Raw genomic sequence first — 19,791 nt, 5'->3', positions numbered from 1 at the left:
GGTGGATACTTTGATTTAGAAATAAATACTAAATTGGGCCATGTAAGAGAAAGGAACGAAAGAGAGAAAGAGGGGGTGTGAAAGAAAGGGAAAGAGAAATGAAGAAAGAAACAAAGATGGATAGAAAGAAAAAGTATGAAACACAAAAAATGAAGGAGCAAATATGAAAAGAAGAGTAGGAAAGAAACAATAATATCGGTTTTTCGAGGAAATAATTTATAATAAAATAAAACTTGTTTTAAAATTGTGTATGGTGGCGCTATTCCATCTTCTTCAAGGCCCTATATAAATGTTTATATAGGGCCTTGATCTTCTTGAATGGCGTCATTAACATACAAGGTCGTTTATGATTGAGCGCGAAATATGTTCTTGATGATTTATTTTTTTTCCCATCATCGAATCGTAATAAGATAATTGAAAATAAATCATAATTACTCGGATACTGATGTGGCTTACTATAGCAAAAATCTAGTAGAATTTTTATTCATCTCCTGACCTTGTTAATGAGAATATTTGTCATTTATTTAGTCCAACTGTCAACCGATGGGCCGCGAGAAACTACAGATGGAGAATAGAAAACACTATAGTAGGGCCTATATTGGGAGTTGGGAGAGAATACGAGAGGAGTGGATCAGGAATACATGAGATGAAACCCGAGCGAGAATCAGAGATGAGAGAAAGATACAAATATTTTTTAAAATATAATTATCACAACACAAACATTACTGAATAATTTTCTTTTACTCAAACAATATGAAAATGTTCATAAAACCACAATTTAACACAAAAAATTATCAATCAACATACAGACTCAGAACTTTCCGTTAAAGATTTTTGTTCTCGTTACTGAATACGATCTCTCAAAATATGAAATATTAGTCATGTAAACCAACAGAATCTCTTCTTGATAGAGAAACAGAGATGCATACATTATCGAAAATATCAAATAATCTATGCTGGGATTTTTACACATGAAGACAAAAATTATGGAAAAAATTACCCTTTTTTTTACATTATCAGATCTCTAAATAATGAAAACAGATTCTGTCTTTTGATAAAGGAAAATTGGAACATTTAAGTCCGGTAACCTAATGAAATATTTTCTTGATAGAGAAAAGGAGATGCATAAAACATTGGAAATATCAAATCATCCATTCTGTGATTTATGCATAGGCCTATGAAGAAAGATAAAAATTGACATTTTTTCTTTTTTAAAAAATAATAAGATATATGAATGAGTTACACAGAATACTGTCTTTTAATAAAGGAAAATTCGAAAATTCATGTCTGGTAACCTAATAAAATATCTTCTTGATAGAGAAATAGAATTGGATGCATAATATATTTGAAAGATATAATCATCCAAATGTGGGATTTTGCACATGAAGACGAAAATGCATAATTTGCACAGAGATACGATCTTGATAATGCCACGCCCTCTATCAACGATATATAACGCGCAGTCAAGTTCAAAGGTAGCTGGGAATACCCAGTTCTATTGTTATAGGATGTTCAAAGTGGGTGTGTTTGACTTGTAGTTGAATTTGTATTGAAGTATGACAATAATATGAAGCTGCATCACTGTGTTATAACTCGAACTTGACGTTTCAACATACATTAGTCCTGATAGACATACATGTATATGTTTATAGTTGGAATTTAGATCTCGTGTTTGTAAATTGATTTAGCGATGGCTGAGAAGTGTGGATCAGAGAAAGCATCAAGTTCTTCACCGAACCTGATATGTCCATTATGTCTTGATATATTTGTCGAGGCGACGATCTTAACTTCATGTGAACATACATTTTGTAGGCGATGCCTCAAGAAATACAATCTAACCCACCAGGACCTTGATCACATGGTCTGTCCTCTCTGCAGGGAGATCACCAAGTTGTCTGCCAACCGTGTCGATGATCTCCGCCTCAATGTCTCCATCAACGGATGCGTAGACGATCACCACGCCAAGTGTGGAGGGATGAATGCTGTCCTCGAGATGCGACCAAAATGTTCTGGTTGCAAGCTTCAAGGAGATGCTGTCTCATTCTGCAGAACCTGTAATAACTACATATGTGATAAATGTTTGCAATGTCATCAATATCTGTCAGTCTTTGAAGATCATGAGATTGTCTCCATTGATGATGTCATCGAAGGGAAGGTCAGCATTGGTCATTTATTCGAGAAGTGTTCCATCCACAAACCAGAGAACAAGGACATGTTTTGTGAGGTTTGTAAGGTCCATGTCTGTCACAAGTGCGTACTCGTTGATCATCAAAATCACAAAGTCAAGAACCAGGTTAACTTTGAGCAGGAGTTGCGACACAAGGTGAATTTATTCATAATTATCACAGCAAAAACGCTGTATAAAAATCCACATAACACTGTTCATTATTTGAACCTTACAGTTATGTCGTTGTTTAGAAGTTTAAACAATCAGAATTTTTTCAGAATCAAATATCAATAATCAAACTTAGCTGTTTACAAGTTGTATAAAAATGTAGGCAATATGTTTAGAGCGTACACTCTTAAAAAGGTTGGGCAAAAACGCCCAATTTTTAACCATCACTTGGCAACATATTATCCATACTACTATTAGTTAAAGTCTGTCCAAATTGGGTAATAAAAACTAATAATTGGGTAATAACTTTGCTGAATTAGACAATAACTGCCCAGAATACATAAGTATGTATATATTTTTTGTACTAACAAACATTACCCAACACAGTGGACAGTATGTAGATTTATGATGAAAACACCAACGATCACGCTATTTTATTTTAATGATTACGATGGTGATGAAACCGATGACGATAATAATGATAATCACAATATCAAGATATACACAAGATATTAAGAACATTAACAGTAAAAATATAAAAAGAAATAATACTAATAAAATAATGATAATGATAATAATTAAGGTAACAGGAATAATAATAGTCATGATAATGATATAATAAATAAGACTATAGAACAGAATATTGATTAATAAAACAACAATATATATAGATGTTGTTGAATACAGATTGACAATGATATATAATGATTTGTAATACCATCATCAGCATCTAAAATGTTGTTGCATTTAATCCGTTCTTTGATCTTTATGTTGAACTAATGTACATTGGTGATTATTATCGTTATTGTTTCAATATGACGTACAATTTTGTGATTATATGTTGTCTCTATTCAAGCTTATTCAGAACATCGTATGTCGTTTTGTATGATTTATCTTCTTTTTTATAGTATTATTACTTGATATTTTCACCTTTATGGAATACTTCCAGATCTAACTCACTGTTTTTATCACTTTCAATTCGTAGGTGACAGACCTTGCTCAGCGATGTGCCGACAAGAAAGCAGAGCTGGAAAAGAACATTCAGAACATAGAAATACAACGTCATGAGGTACACACTGCAGTGCAGACACTACTAGATGATGTCAAGCAAGCCTACAGTATCAAGGCCAAGGAGCTGGAAGAAAATCTTCGAAATCTCACCGAGCAGATACATGCCTTACAGCATAGTTTTGATGACGATCTCAACGTCTTGAAGTCAAAAGATCGACAGAGGATCAAGAGTATTTGTAGTTCAATTACTTTGGTAGATAATGACAGATTGGGTCATCTTGAGACAGACACTCTATCTACCCATATCTTGCTCTGTGAGGAGCTGGATACCATGCTGAAGGAGGTTACTGATCACACTTCTGCGGAAGCTATTAGGAAGAAAGCACAGGAGAAGAGGTTCAAACCAGCAGATGATACTCGTCTTGACCTCGGGAGCATCTCAGGATCAGATCCCAAGATGGAAGTCATTCAGTGTGTTGATCTACGGGAAGGGATGTACGGTATGACAAGGTACTCCAATAGCACTGTCGCTATCGGGTATGGGGATTATGCACAAGGTATTGATATCATTGATTCAAATGGTGAAAAGCAGCGGTATAGAAACACACCCTTAAATGACATGAATTGTTATGATCTGGTTTTGCAACGGGACGGAGCTATATGCGTGTCGACTGGTACTACAGAAGCCCACGTCTACTCTCGCCTTGGCTCTAGGAAAGCAACAATCCACGTGAGAGACAATCGATATCTTCTCAGAGTTAACAGTAGTCCATCAGATGAAATCATCATTACTAACTATGGAAAACAAGTCTATATCTATGACCCGACAGGATGCACTCTTAAACACACTGTTCATACAAAGCACACGACGTGTCAGGCATCTACCACCAGGACGGGTTTGATCGTCACGAGTTCATGTCATGCCGATCCAAGGGTGGTGACGGTCTATGACAGGGATGGGAATGCTGGTGAGTCTCTACAAGCTCCAAAGGGTGTCTACCTGTTTGCTGCCGTGGATGAGCAGGACAGGGTGTATGTAGCGAGTGTTGATGTGAAGAATAGTAGCGTCGTGATCAGGCTCTATGATATTGATGGTCTGAACCTGAAGGAAAGAGTTGAGTTCAACGCACTTAATATGACATGGGTTTGGGGTTTGTGGCACTTGGTTTCCCTCTCCCCAGACATGCTCGCCTTTGCTTGTTGGAAGAAGTTATATTTCATCAAGGTATCACTGTAATCTACGTTATATCTCACCATGTAGTATGGGGACTGACATGCTTTCATCCTGCTACAAATATACTTTAACACGTGTCGATATTCAGTATTACATGTTTATTACTGACCATGTGATATCTTCATCTAATGATAGAATCACTTAATGTGATATGGATAGTCTTAATTACCATGGTTTCGTATAAATTAGTTAACAGGTGGAGATGTGAATATATAATTTATATTCATTTTCCAATATATGCGTGTATAAATACAAACTTTATCTCAATTATTATATACATAATATTGCATATATGAATGTATTGTATACGGTGTAAAGTATAATTACAAATCGTCCATTATCGTTGTATTAATGTGTAGAGTCTTTCTGAGAATTATTTAGAGAAAATTCATAAAGATAGATTCCACTACCTTTAATTCTAGATTAACTTAAACGTTCAATTGCTATTCGACTAATACTCAAGTGTTCAGTGCCAGATTTTCTCTGTTTACATTCAAGTATATATGTAACCACGATCGCTTCAGATCCCCCAAATTGACACTATTTATTTGCTTTTTCAAGAACATTCCAGCAATCTCTATCCCCATTTTGCTCGTTACGATAACACATCGGTGAAAAAAATCCAAACCACCTTTTTTTCGAAATTACATATTGTGAAAATAGAAGATTGTAAACATTGATCTGGCAAAAAAGAAAAATCCAAACAACTAGCCATTATGTATTTTTATTAGTACAAGTCCGAAAATAGTTCGGTTTCTTTTTGATTGCAAGTTTAAGATCATGAAAGCAGCCTGAAAAAAAGAAACGTGCAAAAAAAAGCAACCCAAACTTTTATGCAATAATTCGAAAGACCTGGTTATCACCTTGAACGTAGAGGGGCAACTCCAGGTCGATTTGTGGTAATTTTCTTTTAAGAACATGTAATTGTACTTTGAATTTGATGTATAAATTATTTTTTTTTCTTGTGTAAATATCACGATTTATATATTATAAATGCATGTTATCGAGTTACTGCACTCTCATGGGTTGGTCTCTGACATTCTCTCACGTATAGTTATGACCTATGTTTAGAACGACTCTGTTTATCCACGGGGAAATAGTATTTTAAAAGGAAATTGATTACAAAATTTATAGCTTTATAATTTCGGCATAAGGTTTGTATTATTTTATAAAACATGTTTCCTGACGCCATGAATGCATCACTATTAGTGACTATGCGTAGCTATTAGATGAATTTATTTTGAATGTATAACCAGTGACATCAGGAGCCAGTAACACATTATTTGAAAGAACAATTCTGATTGGTTCCTATTCAGTCTAGTGAGCAAATTACGCATGCAACGACGATCTTGATAGGCTATTTCATTTAGCGATTAATCGCTAACCTTCGTGTTATCTCGCCTAGTTAGTTCAACATAAAAAAGATCAAATAGATGTCATGTTTTGAAATGCACTTCTTGGGCCTGTTGCACGAACCTTAACAAGCAACTTAGATGAATATCTCTACGATTGATTGAATTGACTACAATGTACAATTAATCATGAATACCAAGCATACGATCAATCGCTAACCTTTGTGTTACGGGACCCTTGTAGACTTAAATGGGAATGGTATTGGTATCGATTATTACCAACTATATAGTATAATGATATAGGAAATATATCATCTCTTTATATGCTGAATGTAGAATAAATATCTGGTTTCATACTTAAATAAAAAAAATCATCATTACAGAAGAAAGGGGCATAAAGATGCAAAGTATATAACATTATACAAAGGCTGCATTTTGATATTCGATTGTTTTATTCTAATAGGCCTATATGTATTAGAATGCATTTAGCAAACCAAAAGAGAAAACAATAGAAACAAATAATATATCCGATTATTTTGTGAGATATATAAATGGTGAAGATAGAAAACGAGAGAAAATTGTTCCGAGAGGACAATCTAGAATTTGTCATCTAAAAACGTTTAATGCATATTTTATTAGAATTGAAGTATATCGAGCACATACCGATTATTCCTTTTGAATTGAATCTATGGATTTCTCTTTTCATTAAATTGTAAATATGATAAAATTGAATTAAATCTGGTCAAACTTTGAACATGTTGAATACTAACTAAATAGAACGGGGGGGGGGGGGGGTGGTAGTCGGTGGTCGGTGAGAGAGAGAAAGGGAGTGAGAAGATGATTTACTTAAAAACAAAAAACTGTTTATCACTAATTTCGGTAAAAACCCCAAACTTATACATGTATATTTAACATTACCAAATTCTGGTAGAATAATTTTAACAGATAATCACCGAGACACCAACATCAATTCCAAGAGTTTCTATAACAAAAAGGTTGAGGAAGGGGGGGGGGGGGGTGTCATCTCAAATACATTTGTGAATTGCTAATGTGATGGTAATGATGATGATGTTGATGGTGGTAATGGTGATGGTGATGATGATGATGATGAGGATGATGTTGATGATGATAGTAATGATGATGATGATGGTAATGATGATGACGATATATGATGATGATGGTGATGATAGTGATGAAGATAATGATGATTACTATGATAGATGATGATGGTGATGAAGATTATTCAAACGATGGTAGTCGTGGTGCATGGTGATAGGGGTGGTGGTGATGATGGCGATGATGACTACATTGATGACAATGGTGGCGGTAGTGGTGGTGGTGGTGGCGGTGATGATAGGGGTGGTGGTTGTGATGACGAAGGTTGTTCTTATTATTACTATCATTATGAAGGCATAGTGATTTTCGTGGTGGTGTTATTGATGATGATAACGATAATAGTGGTGGTGAAGATGATAGCGATAATGATGATGACAGTAGTTTTGAAGATGGTGGTGGTGGTAGTGTTGAGGATGATGACGACGACAATGATGATGATGAAGATAATGGTGACATGGTGGTAATGAAGATGGTAGTAAAGATGGTAAAGATAACGATGATGATGGTAATGATGATGATGACGGTGATGATAATAGTTATAACGGAATAACCATCGTTAATACGTATGGTGGTGATAAGCAGAGATAGATGTTAAAGATGATAATTGAGATATAAATTGCTTTTGAACGCACGCGATGAAAATGAAATAAGATTAGGTTTTCCTTGATCTATATTTAGAACAGCAAATTTATCTCGACTGACATGCTCATGACATAATCTTTATTAAAAAAATATTATTTAAGATAAGGAAGAACTTCAGGTAGACACTGAAATAATTATAAAAATGGGCCATGCACGAACGCTCTGTGAGAAAGGAAGGAAAGAGAATGGGAGAGAGAGGGGGAGGGGGAGGAGGGGGGGGGGGGCTGAAAGAAAGGGAGAAATAATTAAAGAAAGAAACAATGATGGATAGAAAGAAAAAAATAAGAAATTAAAAAATAGAGTAGCAAAGAGGAATAGGAAAAAAACTTCAAAACAATAATATCGGTTTTTCGAAATGATTATTAAGAAAGTAAGACTGGTTTCAAAACTGTGTATGATGGCGCTATTCCAACTTCTGAAACGGTGCTATTGCTTCGGGTACGCTATGTGCGTAATATTTTCTTGGTGATTTAAGTCTTATTTTTTCAACATGGAATCGTGTTAAGTAAGATAATTGACAATAATTCATAATTACTCGAATACTGATAGGGCCTACTGTAGCAACAATTTAGTAGAAATTCTATTCATCTCTTGATCATGTTAATGAGAATCTTTGTCATTTATATTGACAGTATTACAGTGGAACTCCAAAGTTAGTAAATCCAACCCCAAAAATGAACATTATGTGTTCAGGTTTTGTCATATTTTAGATATGTAATAATGAATTAAGGTGACAAACTTTCAAATACAAGAAAGTTTGTTTCTCTGAGCTCGCTGAACATTGTAGTACTGTTGTCTATATTCAACACTGAGCATGAAGAAGTGCATTTTTGGCAGGGTTCATTTCCATGCACACTTAATACTATTTTATACAAGATGTTATTATGTAATTATGCTGAGGTAAATGGATTTTGTACTCATACTTTGATTTGTATCTGTATTTGATTTATATTTGTCATGGAAATGAAAATAAACTTCTTGAATCTTGACTAACTTTTCAGAAGGAACAGTGTACAAGGAACGGGTCCGGAGCCACTTTTACTAAGGTATTAAAAAAACAAAGCTAGGAAAACATACAAAGAAAGTACCCCCGAACAAACATACATGTAGAAAAAAATTAAAAGGAAAGAAGGAACAAACAAAGACAACAAGAAACATTGATAAAGACACCCTTACTGCAAGAAAACAAAATGAAAAAAGATAGAAAAATACACAAACAAAGAAAAAAATAAAACACAGAAAGAAATAAAGAGAGAGAGAGAGATATAGAGAGAGGGAGGGAGAGGGGAGTTGTGAGAGAATATAAGATGAGTGGATCAGGAGTACATGAGATGAAACCTGAGCGAGAATCAGAGATGAGAGAGAGATACAAATATTTTTTTTAGATAGAATTATCACAACACAAACATTACTGACTAATTTTTTTTACTCAAACAATGTAAAAAAGCATAAAACCACAATTTTACAAAACAATATCAATCGACATACAGACTTAGAATTTTCCATTGAAGATTTTTGTTCTTGCTACCGAATAAGATCTCTTAAAAATAGACCATTTAAGTTAGGTTGCCTCATAGAATCATTTCTTGATAGAGAAATAGAGATACAAACAATATTGAAATTATAAAATCATCCATGCTGGAATTTTTACACAAAGTCATGGTAACAAAAAATACTTTTGTTTACATAATCAGATATTTAAATGATGAAAACAGATTCTGTGTGTCTTTAAAGAAAAAAATGGATCATTTAAGTCGGGTAACCTAATAAAATGTTTTCTTGATAGAGAAAAAGAGATGCATAAAATATTGGAAATATCAAATCATCCATTCCGGGATTTTTGCATATATGAATGAAAAAAACATGGACAATTGACTCTGTCCTCTCTGCAGGGAGATAACCAAGTTGTACGCCAACCGTGTCGATGATCTCCGCCTCAATGACTCCATCAACGGATGCGTAGACGATTACCACGCCAAGTGTGGAGGGATGAATGCTGTCCTTGAGATGTGCCAGAAATGCACCGCTTGCAAATCTCTGAAAGACGCTGTATCATTCTGCAGAACATGTAATTATTACATGTGTGATGAGTGCTTACATTGTCATCAACATCTTACAGTCGTCTTCGAAGGTCATGAGATTGTATCCATGGATGATGTCATCGAAGGGAAGGTCAGCATTGGTCATTTATTCGAGAAGTGTTCCATCCACAAACCAGAGAACAAAGATATGTTTTGTGAGGATTGTAAGGTCCACGTGTGTCACAAGTGTGTACTTGTTGGTCATAAAGCTCATGAAATCAAGAACCAGGTTGACTTTGAGCAGGAGTTGCGACGGAAGGTAACTTTATTCATAATTAATGCTGGTTGAAAATACATTTAACGCTGTTTACTATTGAATCTTTAGTTGTTAAAAAGACTAGAGATGTTTAGAATTTCAAATAACCATGCTTGATTTCAATTGAGAATCAAATCAAAAATCAAACTTTGCTGTTTAAGAGTCTGAACACTTTGAAATCTATTTAAACAGGTAATGTATTAAGGTTAAACAGCTTGTATAAAAAATAAAACATTTCGAAAGCGTACTCTTAAAAAGTTTAGGCAAAAAGGATTAATTATTAACCATCACTGGGTAACACACTATCTGTCAAAATTTGGTAATAAAAACGAATAGTTGGGTAATAAATATAAGCATGTATATATATTTTAACCAACATTACCCAACATAGTGGACAGTAGGTTGCCAAGCATGTTAAGTGTGTATAATACTATAGGTAGATTTAACATGGTTATAAATACTCAAAGCGATCATTGAGCAGAAGATGATGAAAAATAATTAATTGATTAGAATGAACACCAGAGATCATACCACTTTAATAATTATTTTGATTGTGATGACGATAATAATGATAATCACAATATCAAGACATATAAGATATTCAGAACAGTAATAGTAAAAAAATGATAATATTAATAATAATGAAATATCAATGACAATAATAATGATGATAATAATACTACTACTAATGATAAGACGAATAATGATATAATAATGGCATAATGAATAAGAATATATGAATTAATAATGATTAATAAAATGAAAATATAGATGGTGTTGAATACAGATTGACAATGATATATGATAATTTGTAATACCATCATCAGTATCTAAAATGTTGTTGCATTTAATTGTGTTATTTATTCTCTATGTTGAACTACATTGATGATTGTTTTCGTTATTGTTTCAATATGACAAACAATTTTGTAATTATATGCTGTCTCTCTTCAAGCTTATTCAGATTGTCGTGACATTCTGTATGACTTATCTTTGTTTTATAGTATTATCATTTGTTATATTCACCTTCATGGAATATTTCCAGATCTAACTCACTGTTTTTATCACTTTCAATTCGTAGGTGACAGACCTTGCCCAACGATGTGCCGACAAGAAAGCAGAGCTGGAGAAGAACATTCAGAACATAGAAATACAACGTCATGAGGTACACACTGCAGTGCAGACACTACTAGATGATGTCAGGCAAGCCTACAGCATCAAGGCCAAGGAGCTGGAAGAAAATCTTCGAAATCTCACCGACCAAATACATGCCTTACAGCATAGTTTTGATGACGACCTCGACGTCTTGAAGTCAAAAGATCGACAGAGGATCAAGAGTATTTGTAGTTCAATTATTTTGGTAGATAATGACAGACTTGGTCATCTTGAGACAGACACTCTATCTGCTCATATCTTGCTCTGTGAGGAGCTGGATGCCATGCTGAAGGAGGTTACTGATCACACTTCTGCGGAAGCTATTAAGAAGAAAGCAAAGGGGAAGAGGTTCAAATCAGCAGGTGATACTCGTCTTGACCTCGGGAGCATCTCAGGATCAGATTCCAAGATGGAAGTCATTCAGTGTGTTGATCTACGGGAATGGATGCAAGGTATGACAAGGTACTCTCATAGCACTGTCGCTATCGGGTATGGGAGCGATGCACAAGGTATTGATATCATTGATTCAAATGGTGGAAAGCAGCGGTATAGAAACACACCCTTAAGTGACATGACTTGTTATGATCTGATTTTGCAACGGGACGGGGCGTTATGCGTGTCCACTGGTAATACAGAAGCCTACATCTACTCTCCTCTTGGCTCCAGGAAAGCAACAATCCACGTGAGAGACAATCTATATTTTCTCAGAGTTAACAGAAGTCCAACAGATGAAATCATCATTACTAAATATGGAAAACAAGTCTACGTCTATGACCCGACAGGATCCATTCTTAAACACACCGTTCAAACAAAGCACCATACGTATCAGGCATCTACCACTTGGACGGGTTTGATCGTCACGAGTTCATGCCATGCCGATCCAAGCGTGGTGACGGTCTATGACAGGGATGGGAATGCTGGTGAGTCTCTACAAGCTCCACGGGGTGTCTACCTGTATGCTGCCGTGGGTGAGCAGGACAGGGTGTATGTAGCGAGTGTTGATGAGAAGAATAATAGCGTCGTGATCAGACTCTATGATCTTGATGGTCTGAACCTTAAGGAAGGAGTTGAATTCAATGCACTTGATATGACATTGGGTAGGAGTTGGTGTTACTTGGTTTCCCTCTCCCCAGACATGCTCGCCTTTGCTTCTTGGAAGAAGTTATATTTCATCAAGGTTTCACTGTAATCCAGATTGTCTCACATCATATAGCATCACAGCCCAATATTGTGTAACATGTATTCACCGAGCTATCCTGATTTACCTCCATGGTTCCATATTCTATTGTTTATCATAATTTAATGATATCTCTTTTCAATGGTAGGATCCATCATGTGACATTCTTAGGAGTATACAAACTAGTCACGCATGCTATATAACTATATCAGTAAAATTCCTTTAAAAATGGGTTCTCCTGTCTTAAAATAGTAAAATCAGAATATACATTTTGACATACTCCATAGCATAAAATGGCAAAACGCTGAAAATTTCATCAAAATCTGATAAAACAACTAATTAATTTGTAAGTTTAGCGATATTTTGTGAAAACAGCTATGACCAGTGATAAGTGGGCTGATGTTGTGTGGTCCCAACTTTCCCTTTTCTTATTTCATTATAGGACATCACAATGCATTGTGTATAAAATTTGTTTCAACAATGATGATATTACAAATCAAAGCAGTAACCAATTTTATAACAGTGTCACCAAGGTAACGCAATGCTTATAAATTTCCTTGTCAAATTTTGATCAGGTTTTCAGTGTTTGTTTGTCCCTCTCAGTCTGAGTACCCCTTCATTATTATATTGATCTAAAACTCCTCAAAAAAGTTTGTAAATCTGACTTTGATCGATAATCCCTCCTCGGTTTTAATGAATATCAATGTGTAATTAATAGCAATAAATAGAACATTTGATTCTCCTTAAAATGATACCCTACATGATATGATTATGGTTCATATGGAGGTGCAGTGCCTTGAAATATGGGGCAAGGTCAAAATTCAAAATTTGCAAAATGACACAATATTGAAAGTCACTTTTCTTTTTTTCACTGGTGATGAGTAAGTTTCTCAGCGGTTTCTTTTAATTGTTTTCATGCACCTTAACATCAACATTAACAAGGAATCAAACACACCTCTGCACAAGAAAAAACATAACAAACAAACAAACATGCATGGGTATTTGAAACCACGACTCAAACCATGTTATCTCACAGTACCATCACTACAGAAGCAGGGGCTTGGTTTGAATGGATTTTCATCTCTATTGACAAAGACAAAAGAATCATGTTCTGTAGTGACCCATCGTGACTATTTCTGCTCGTTTTGCAGCTTTTTAATTCAGACCTCATCCAACACTTTTGAACCCTGTTTTTTTCCTGATGGCATGATCATAACAAGCATGGTATCATTTTAAAGAGAATTAAATGATCTTTTGAATAATGTAAAATATGCATTGTGTAAAATTGGGAGTTGGGAGAAATTAATGGCTAAACACAGATGTCCAAACTTTCTTTGAGGGGTTTATATTGTGTAAATAATTTTGGGTGTATATATAAAACATGTTGGTGAGGATTGTTATACTGGACTGCGGAGAAAGTGCGATTGGTTGGTTGTTAGTAATCAACCAGTGAACCGACGGCTTAAGGTCCTCTCCAAGGGACCTGATAATAATATCGTATGAAAGGGCACTAGCGCTCTGACTTGTCATCTAACCCACTCCACCGGATTGAGAGACCAACATAGGCCAACGATTTCATGTATGTGTGTTTATAAGCAACCGTATCCTTGAAGCATATAGCCATGTATCTTTATGATTCAAATGTGTTTGTTCATATTTTCGTAGTTATCGTGTACAGTAATGTACAGTATATGCCCATCAACATATTTCCTTAAAGCGTCGGATATATTTATTCTCATGTTTATTTCATCATGTAATGACTTCATAATTTAATCGGTTGATGAGTCATAATTTCCATATCCATTTCTTCTCCAATTCCAGGTCGTTAGGCGCAACGAACTTTTCTATTGAATATGATCATTATACAGTGCGCATCAAAACAGTTTACACTTTGAAAAAGCCCTGGGAATTATAAAATATACAACATGTGTGTAATTTTTTCACATGTATTCTTGGGTTTGGGTCTCATCTATCTAATGAAAGTAAAAGTTTTGACAGAATGTTACACTTGAGTGAGCACTGTTCATTTTTTAGAAGCTCGCAGAAATCTGCGCAGAAATGCTCGTGTTCACGCTGTGTCAAGGGGAAACATTTCTCATACATTTTCCTTGCACTTTTAGTCAGTTGAAATAAAACAGATACATTCAAGCATTTTGTAACAATTTCGCCACCCAAATTGAAATTTCAACACTTAGTAAGCACAACCTTTACCTTTTTTGTGCCAGCTGGATCTGTGGACGTAACTAAGTCTGAACAAAAGTTTATATCTGACATCTCCAGCATTTTTCACTAAGTTTTTATCATTAAAAGTGGGTTTACATTTCATTTTTCATTTAACACTTGTTTCTCCACACTTTTTCCAAGCTTGACTACGATTAAAAAATAAAAACCAAGCCTAAGCCATTTCATGTAAATCACAGCTCAGTGTAAGGCAAATATCGTCACGATGGCCTAGGTGTGTGGGGGTGGGGCACAATGCACCCTTCGAAGTGTTTTGGGCAAGGAAACAAGTTAAAAGGGTAAAAGACGTCTTCAAACCAATTTTACTAGCTAAATTCAACTTTTTATTCATAATTAAGGTCACTTTTTTCGAATAACTATTTCAAAGTTCTGCGCAAATCATTTTTCACTAACTTTTCAAAAGTAAGCGGTGCTCACTCAAGCGGAAATATTTTTTCGACAGTGACATCGTCATTTGCTTAAAGGGATGGTCTGGGCTGAAAATATTTATAGCTTATTAAATAAAGTAGAATTCCCTAAGCAAAATGCAGAAAATTGCATTAAAATCGGATAACAAATAACAAAGTTAGTGAATTTTAAAGTTTAGCAATATTTTGTGAAAACAGTCGTCATGAATATTCATTAGGTGGGCTGATGATGTCACATCTCCACTTGTTCTTTTGTATTTTATTATATGAAATTAGGTTTATTCAATTTTTTCCTCCAAGACTTTTGGATTGACAATTGATTTAGTGCATTAGATATTTATTGCTGCAACTTATTTCATAACAAGGAGACATATTTTTCACACAACTATGAAATATAAAAATTATGGTTTTATGTAATAACATAAGAAAACGGAAAGTGGGGATGTGACATCATCAGCCCACCTAATGAATATTCATGACGACTGTTTTCACAAGATATTGCTTAACTTTTAACTCCAATAACTTTAATATTTGTTATCCGATTTTGATGAAATTTTCGGCCTTTTGCTCAGTGAACTCTACTCAATGTATTAAGATATAAATATTTTCAGCCCGGACCATCCCTTTAAATCGATCTGTATCAATCTTAAAATGTGGAAAAATCTTCAGGATATTACCAATGTATAATTTTACAGGATTTTTTTTTAAGTGTAAACTTTTTTTGATACGCACTGTAGTGCATAATTATGATGATGACCCCCCCCCCCCCGTTATCTCCTACTCATAATGAAAGAATACAATGTGAACGTGTAATCACTTCATAAAAAGCTCCAAAATAACATACTGCTGTAAAAAGGCTGTTTCAAATTTTAAGCACGTTGTTAAGCCCAACAGTCTAATAAATATTGTTTGATTTTTTTTAAAAGAAGTTGTTGAAAAAAATAAACAATTAGAGAACAATCGCTAGAGGGTATTCATTTGTCTCGCAATCTACTATGGTCAACAAGGAAATTCGTGATCACTTTCGCAAAAAGTGTTCACTAGCTTTCGGAAATTCGTGACCACTCTCGCAAAAAGTGTTCACTAGCTTACAAGTTCACGAGCTTTCGACACTTTTTGCGAAAGTGATCACGAATTTCCTTGTTGACCATAAGACAAATGAATACCCTCTAGTGATTATTTCAGTCCGCAATAATGAACATATTTATATAGAATTACAGAACAAGTTTAAACAACTTGTTGTTAGAGTGACATACTTAAACAATGTGTATTTTTTACTGCTTAGTAACTGTGTAAAATTTGTACATTTTGATTATGTCAAGGAGCTCCTTGATTATGTTCACTCGCTGTTGTTTCAGCATGTTGTGGTTGACTCGAACATCATAGAGTAGTTGAGATTTCTTACTGGTAGAAAGGGTATTTTATTACTCAGCATGAGTGCGCCCTCTAACTGAATATACATTATAGGTTATTAGTTGACCACATCACATAAACAGGATACTGTTCAATGTGTCACATTGGCTGGTATTCTGATAGCGATGGTCAGGCAAAATGAATTTTAATGATTTAATTGATATATTGTATACATATATATATATTTCATTTACTAAAAGTTATCGTGGAATGTAAATATCAATTACCATATTTTTTTAATGTTATTTATCAGTTAATGACTATTCAAGCGATGAGTCATAAATGTTTGGCACAGCGAATTTTTCTATTAGTTTTGGAATTTGATCATAAGCCTATATATGAGATATGATAAGCTGTATATATATATATATATGAGCACTTGTTGGCATAGCGAACTTTTCTATTTCTGAATTCGATCATAAGCCTATATGATATATTGTAACCTAAATATTATGTAGAGTATACTCTGTTGTCTCCTACCATGCCTACGAGGAAAATCAAAACATAAAATCACTTTGCTTAACATAAAATTTGTACATTTTCATTATCATGTTCACACTATGTCACATGTATTTTTCAATATGATCATGATGATATCAAAATATCAGTCACGCTTTATTATTCACTTTAAATTGAAATTGAAACTTTATTTACCAAAATCTTCATTAAAAAACATACAAATCAAGAAATATGGATATTTCAAATAAAATACATTTTAACATAAAAAAGAATATTTGAGAATAGTCGAAGGATCACAGAAAGTAACAAAGGACTTTTAAATTAATGATCATGAATTCAACACAAAACAACACAATAAAAACATATGCAGTCTGGAAATACAGATCAAACAAACATAACATGAATATAATAATTGAATCTATGTCAGTATACTATTAGTATTATAATTTCTGCATTAAGTGGATTTTCAAATGTCTTTTAAGGCTTTGTTCAGTTTTGCACTGTTTGATATTTTGAGGAGCTTATTCCAAATAATGGGACAACTACATAAAATTATATTGTTTGAGAAAGAATAGTGACCATATATTGCACGAGTATCGGTTGAATTTCTTAGTATTATGTACATCTATATGTTGGTTTGCAAAAATATATTGTCAAAATTATTAGGCAAAAGGTTGTTATAACAAGAATGCATAAAAACAGATAATTGAACATTATCATGATTATTGTAGTTAGGAATTTGGGAGAATATTAAATCTTGAGATAAAAGATTTAAAACTTGATATATGCTCAATTCTATAATAATAATAATAATATAGGTATATTTAAGCAGGGAAGCCACGTTAGTTCTGAAAACTGTTCTCCCAGCGGGCCCTGCTATTATTAGTACCCCGGTTTTTTTTTTTCAATATGATCATGATGATATCAATTCTATGATGCCCTCCTCTCCCGTAATGTCTGAAGATTTGCTTAATTTGTGTATTTATATGCTAAAAAGTTACAATTCTAAGTATAAATAAGCTTTTTTTTTAGAAATATAATGGTTGGCATTCTAAAGTTCTCACTATCAGGTGACACCAGTTATTTGATTTTTTTGCTCATGCCTTAGCAAAATATGATTCATATCCATGGTATAAACATTGGTTTGTGTGAAAGGCATTTGCTAACATTGTATTGACTTTTAAAAAAAATCTGACCTGCGAGGTCCCATTTGTCACCCGTTTCTGTGCTATGTTACAAAAATGAAGCCCCCCCCCAAAAAAAGAAAGTAATTAAATAAATAAATAAAATAATAAAATAAAAAATAAAAAAAAAATAAATAAATAAACAAATAAATAAAATAATAAAATAAAAAATAAAAAAATAAATAAATAAATAAACAAATAAATAAAATAATAAAATAAAAAATACAAAATTAGCGTCCGAAAATCATTATTTTGTACTTAAAACAAGTGAAATATAAAGTGATCGGAAACACCATCTTTATTTCATCACATACACAATGTGTTCTATTATTATCGGCACGATAGAAATGACACAAAATTTTCGATTTTAATGTATCAAAAGCATTTCTTTTGAATTTTTTGTTGGCTTCAGAGTTTTTAAGTTGATAGAAAGGCATCCATGTACATGTTGCATCTCTCCTTTGGTTTTTTTTTAATTCAAGTCTGTAACGTTAACTCGTGCCTTCAAAATTAAGGAACTTGGCACAATGAGAGCAGCAGTCTAAATTGAGAATCCCCAAATGAAATGATACGCTCATTGCATTTCTTAGTAACAATTGTTTTGAATTATGTTTCCATTTATCAATATGATTGTAAAATACTTGTTGTTCGCTTAGCTCCCGATGTCATTGGTTTTTATTACTTTGGGAAGGGATTCGAGTATGAATCTGAAAACGGATCGAGAAAATGAACAAATGTTCCTTTTGCAAGAGGAAATTATCACACATTCTTTGAGAAAAGATCCCTTTTAAGCGAAATTCATAACATTCATGCTCGCATGCACCATTAAAAGTTGAATATGCATATATTTCCTCGGAATTATTTTACGCCTCATCTGCAGATAACGTATATTTTGGGAGTATGTTTAAAACTTTGCAATGGTAGGTGACATTTTAATAGAACTTTCATTTTGTTTCCATACTGTATATCCTGCATGAAATTAAAGGATCACTCTTGCATGTACGTTTCTGTCCTAAATTAGCTTTTCTTCTTTGTAAATATTTTTGGAGGGGAAATGCATGCAGTCGAGTTATTCTTTGAATTGGCAATTTAGTCTTTTAACGTTATTATGTATATATGTCACATAAGTATGTGTCATGTACATAATATATTTCATTTTTAGAATGATTTTATTTATTAATGGGTAAAGAGGGGCTTAAAGTAAATTATTCACGGCTAACAAAACAACAAGAACAAGTGAATTGCGATTTGTCGTGGCTTTAATGAAAATAGAGATGAATGTGCATCTTTACCAATTCTGCTTTTTGTGTACAGTGTATGAATATCATCACATATACATATACCGATAATGTCTGTAACCAACCGATACCCTTGTTTAATAAGCTCCTCGGAGAGGGGTTAAACCCCCGGCTAGAAGGCCCCCCTCGTAAGTTCTTCAATGTTTAAAATTCATGGCTGTTTTCCCACTGGTTCCCTGCTAGCCGGACCGGAATCCCAGCACAGCTATTAATTATGAGCTATCGGTGGATTACAGATGACATAAATATAGCATATAGAGATATATGAATGCCCATGACTATAGACCAGCCTGCCCGCCTTTAAGATCAGGTCAGGCTAAGATTAAACTTTAAGCATGACACAATTATTTCAGTTTAACAGCGTTCTCAAACATTTGTATGTACAAATAGGTCCCCCTCACCTAGGTAACGAGTGGGGACCTGCAACTTACAT

General features: G+C 34.0%; 2 protein-coding genes across 2 annotated transcripts; both read left to right on the top strand.

The window, feature by feature from the left end:
• Positions 1-1,642: 1,642 nt before the first annotated feature.
• LOC121427763 (E3 ubiquitin-protein ligase TRIM71-like) lies at positions 1,643-5,366 on the top strand. Its single transcript, XM_041624313.1, has 2 exons — positions 1,643-2,323; positions 3,321-5,366. The coding sequence occupies exons 1-2, from the start codon at positions 1,691-1,693 to the stop codon at positions 4,581-4,583; spliced, it is 1,896 nt and encodes a 631-aa protein (XP_041480247.1). The 5' UTR covers positions 1,643-1,690; the 3' UTR covers positions 4,584-5,366.
• A 3,216-nt stretch (positions 5,367-8,582) lies between these two features.
• Positions 8,583-12,368, top strand: LOC121427992 (E3 ubiquitin-protein ligase TRIM71-like). Its single transcript, XM_041624569.1, has 3 exons — positions 8,583-8,590; positions 9,583-10,030; positions 11,106-12,368. Exons 1-3 carry the CDS (start codon positions 8,583-8,585, stop codon positions 12,366-12,368), a joined length of 1,719 nt encoding a protein of 572 aa, XP_041480503.1.
• The last annotated feature ends 7,423 nt before the right edge of the window (positions 12,369-19,791 follow it).

This window comes from Lytechinus variegatus, chromosome 14, assembly GCF_018143015.1.
Source record: "Lytechinus variegatus isolate NC3 chromosome 14, Lvar_3.0, whole genome shotgun sequence".
Classification (NCBI taxonomy): Eukaryota; Metazoa; Echinodermata; class Echinoidea; order Temnopleuroida; family Toxopneustidae; genus Lytechinus; species Lytechinus variegatus.
This window is presented reverse-complemented; position numbering and strand designations above follow the sequence as displayed.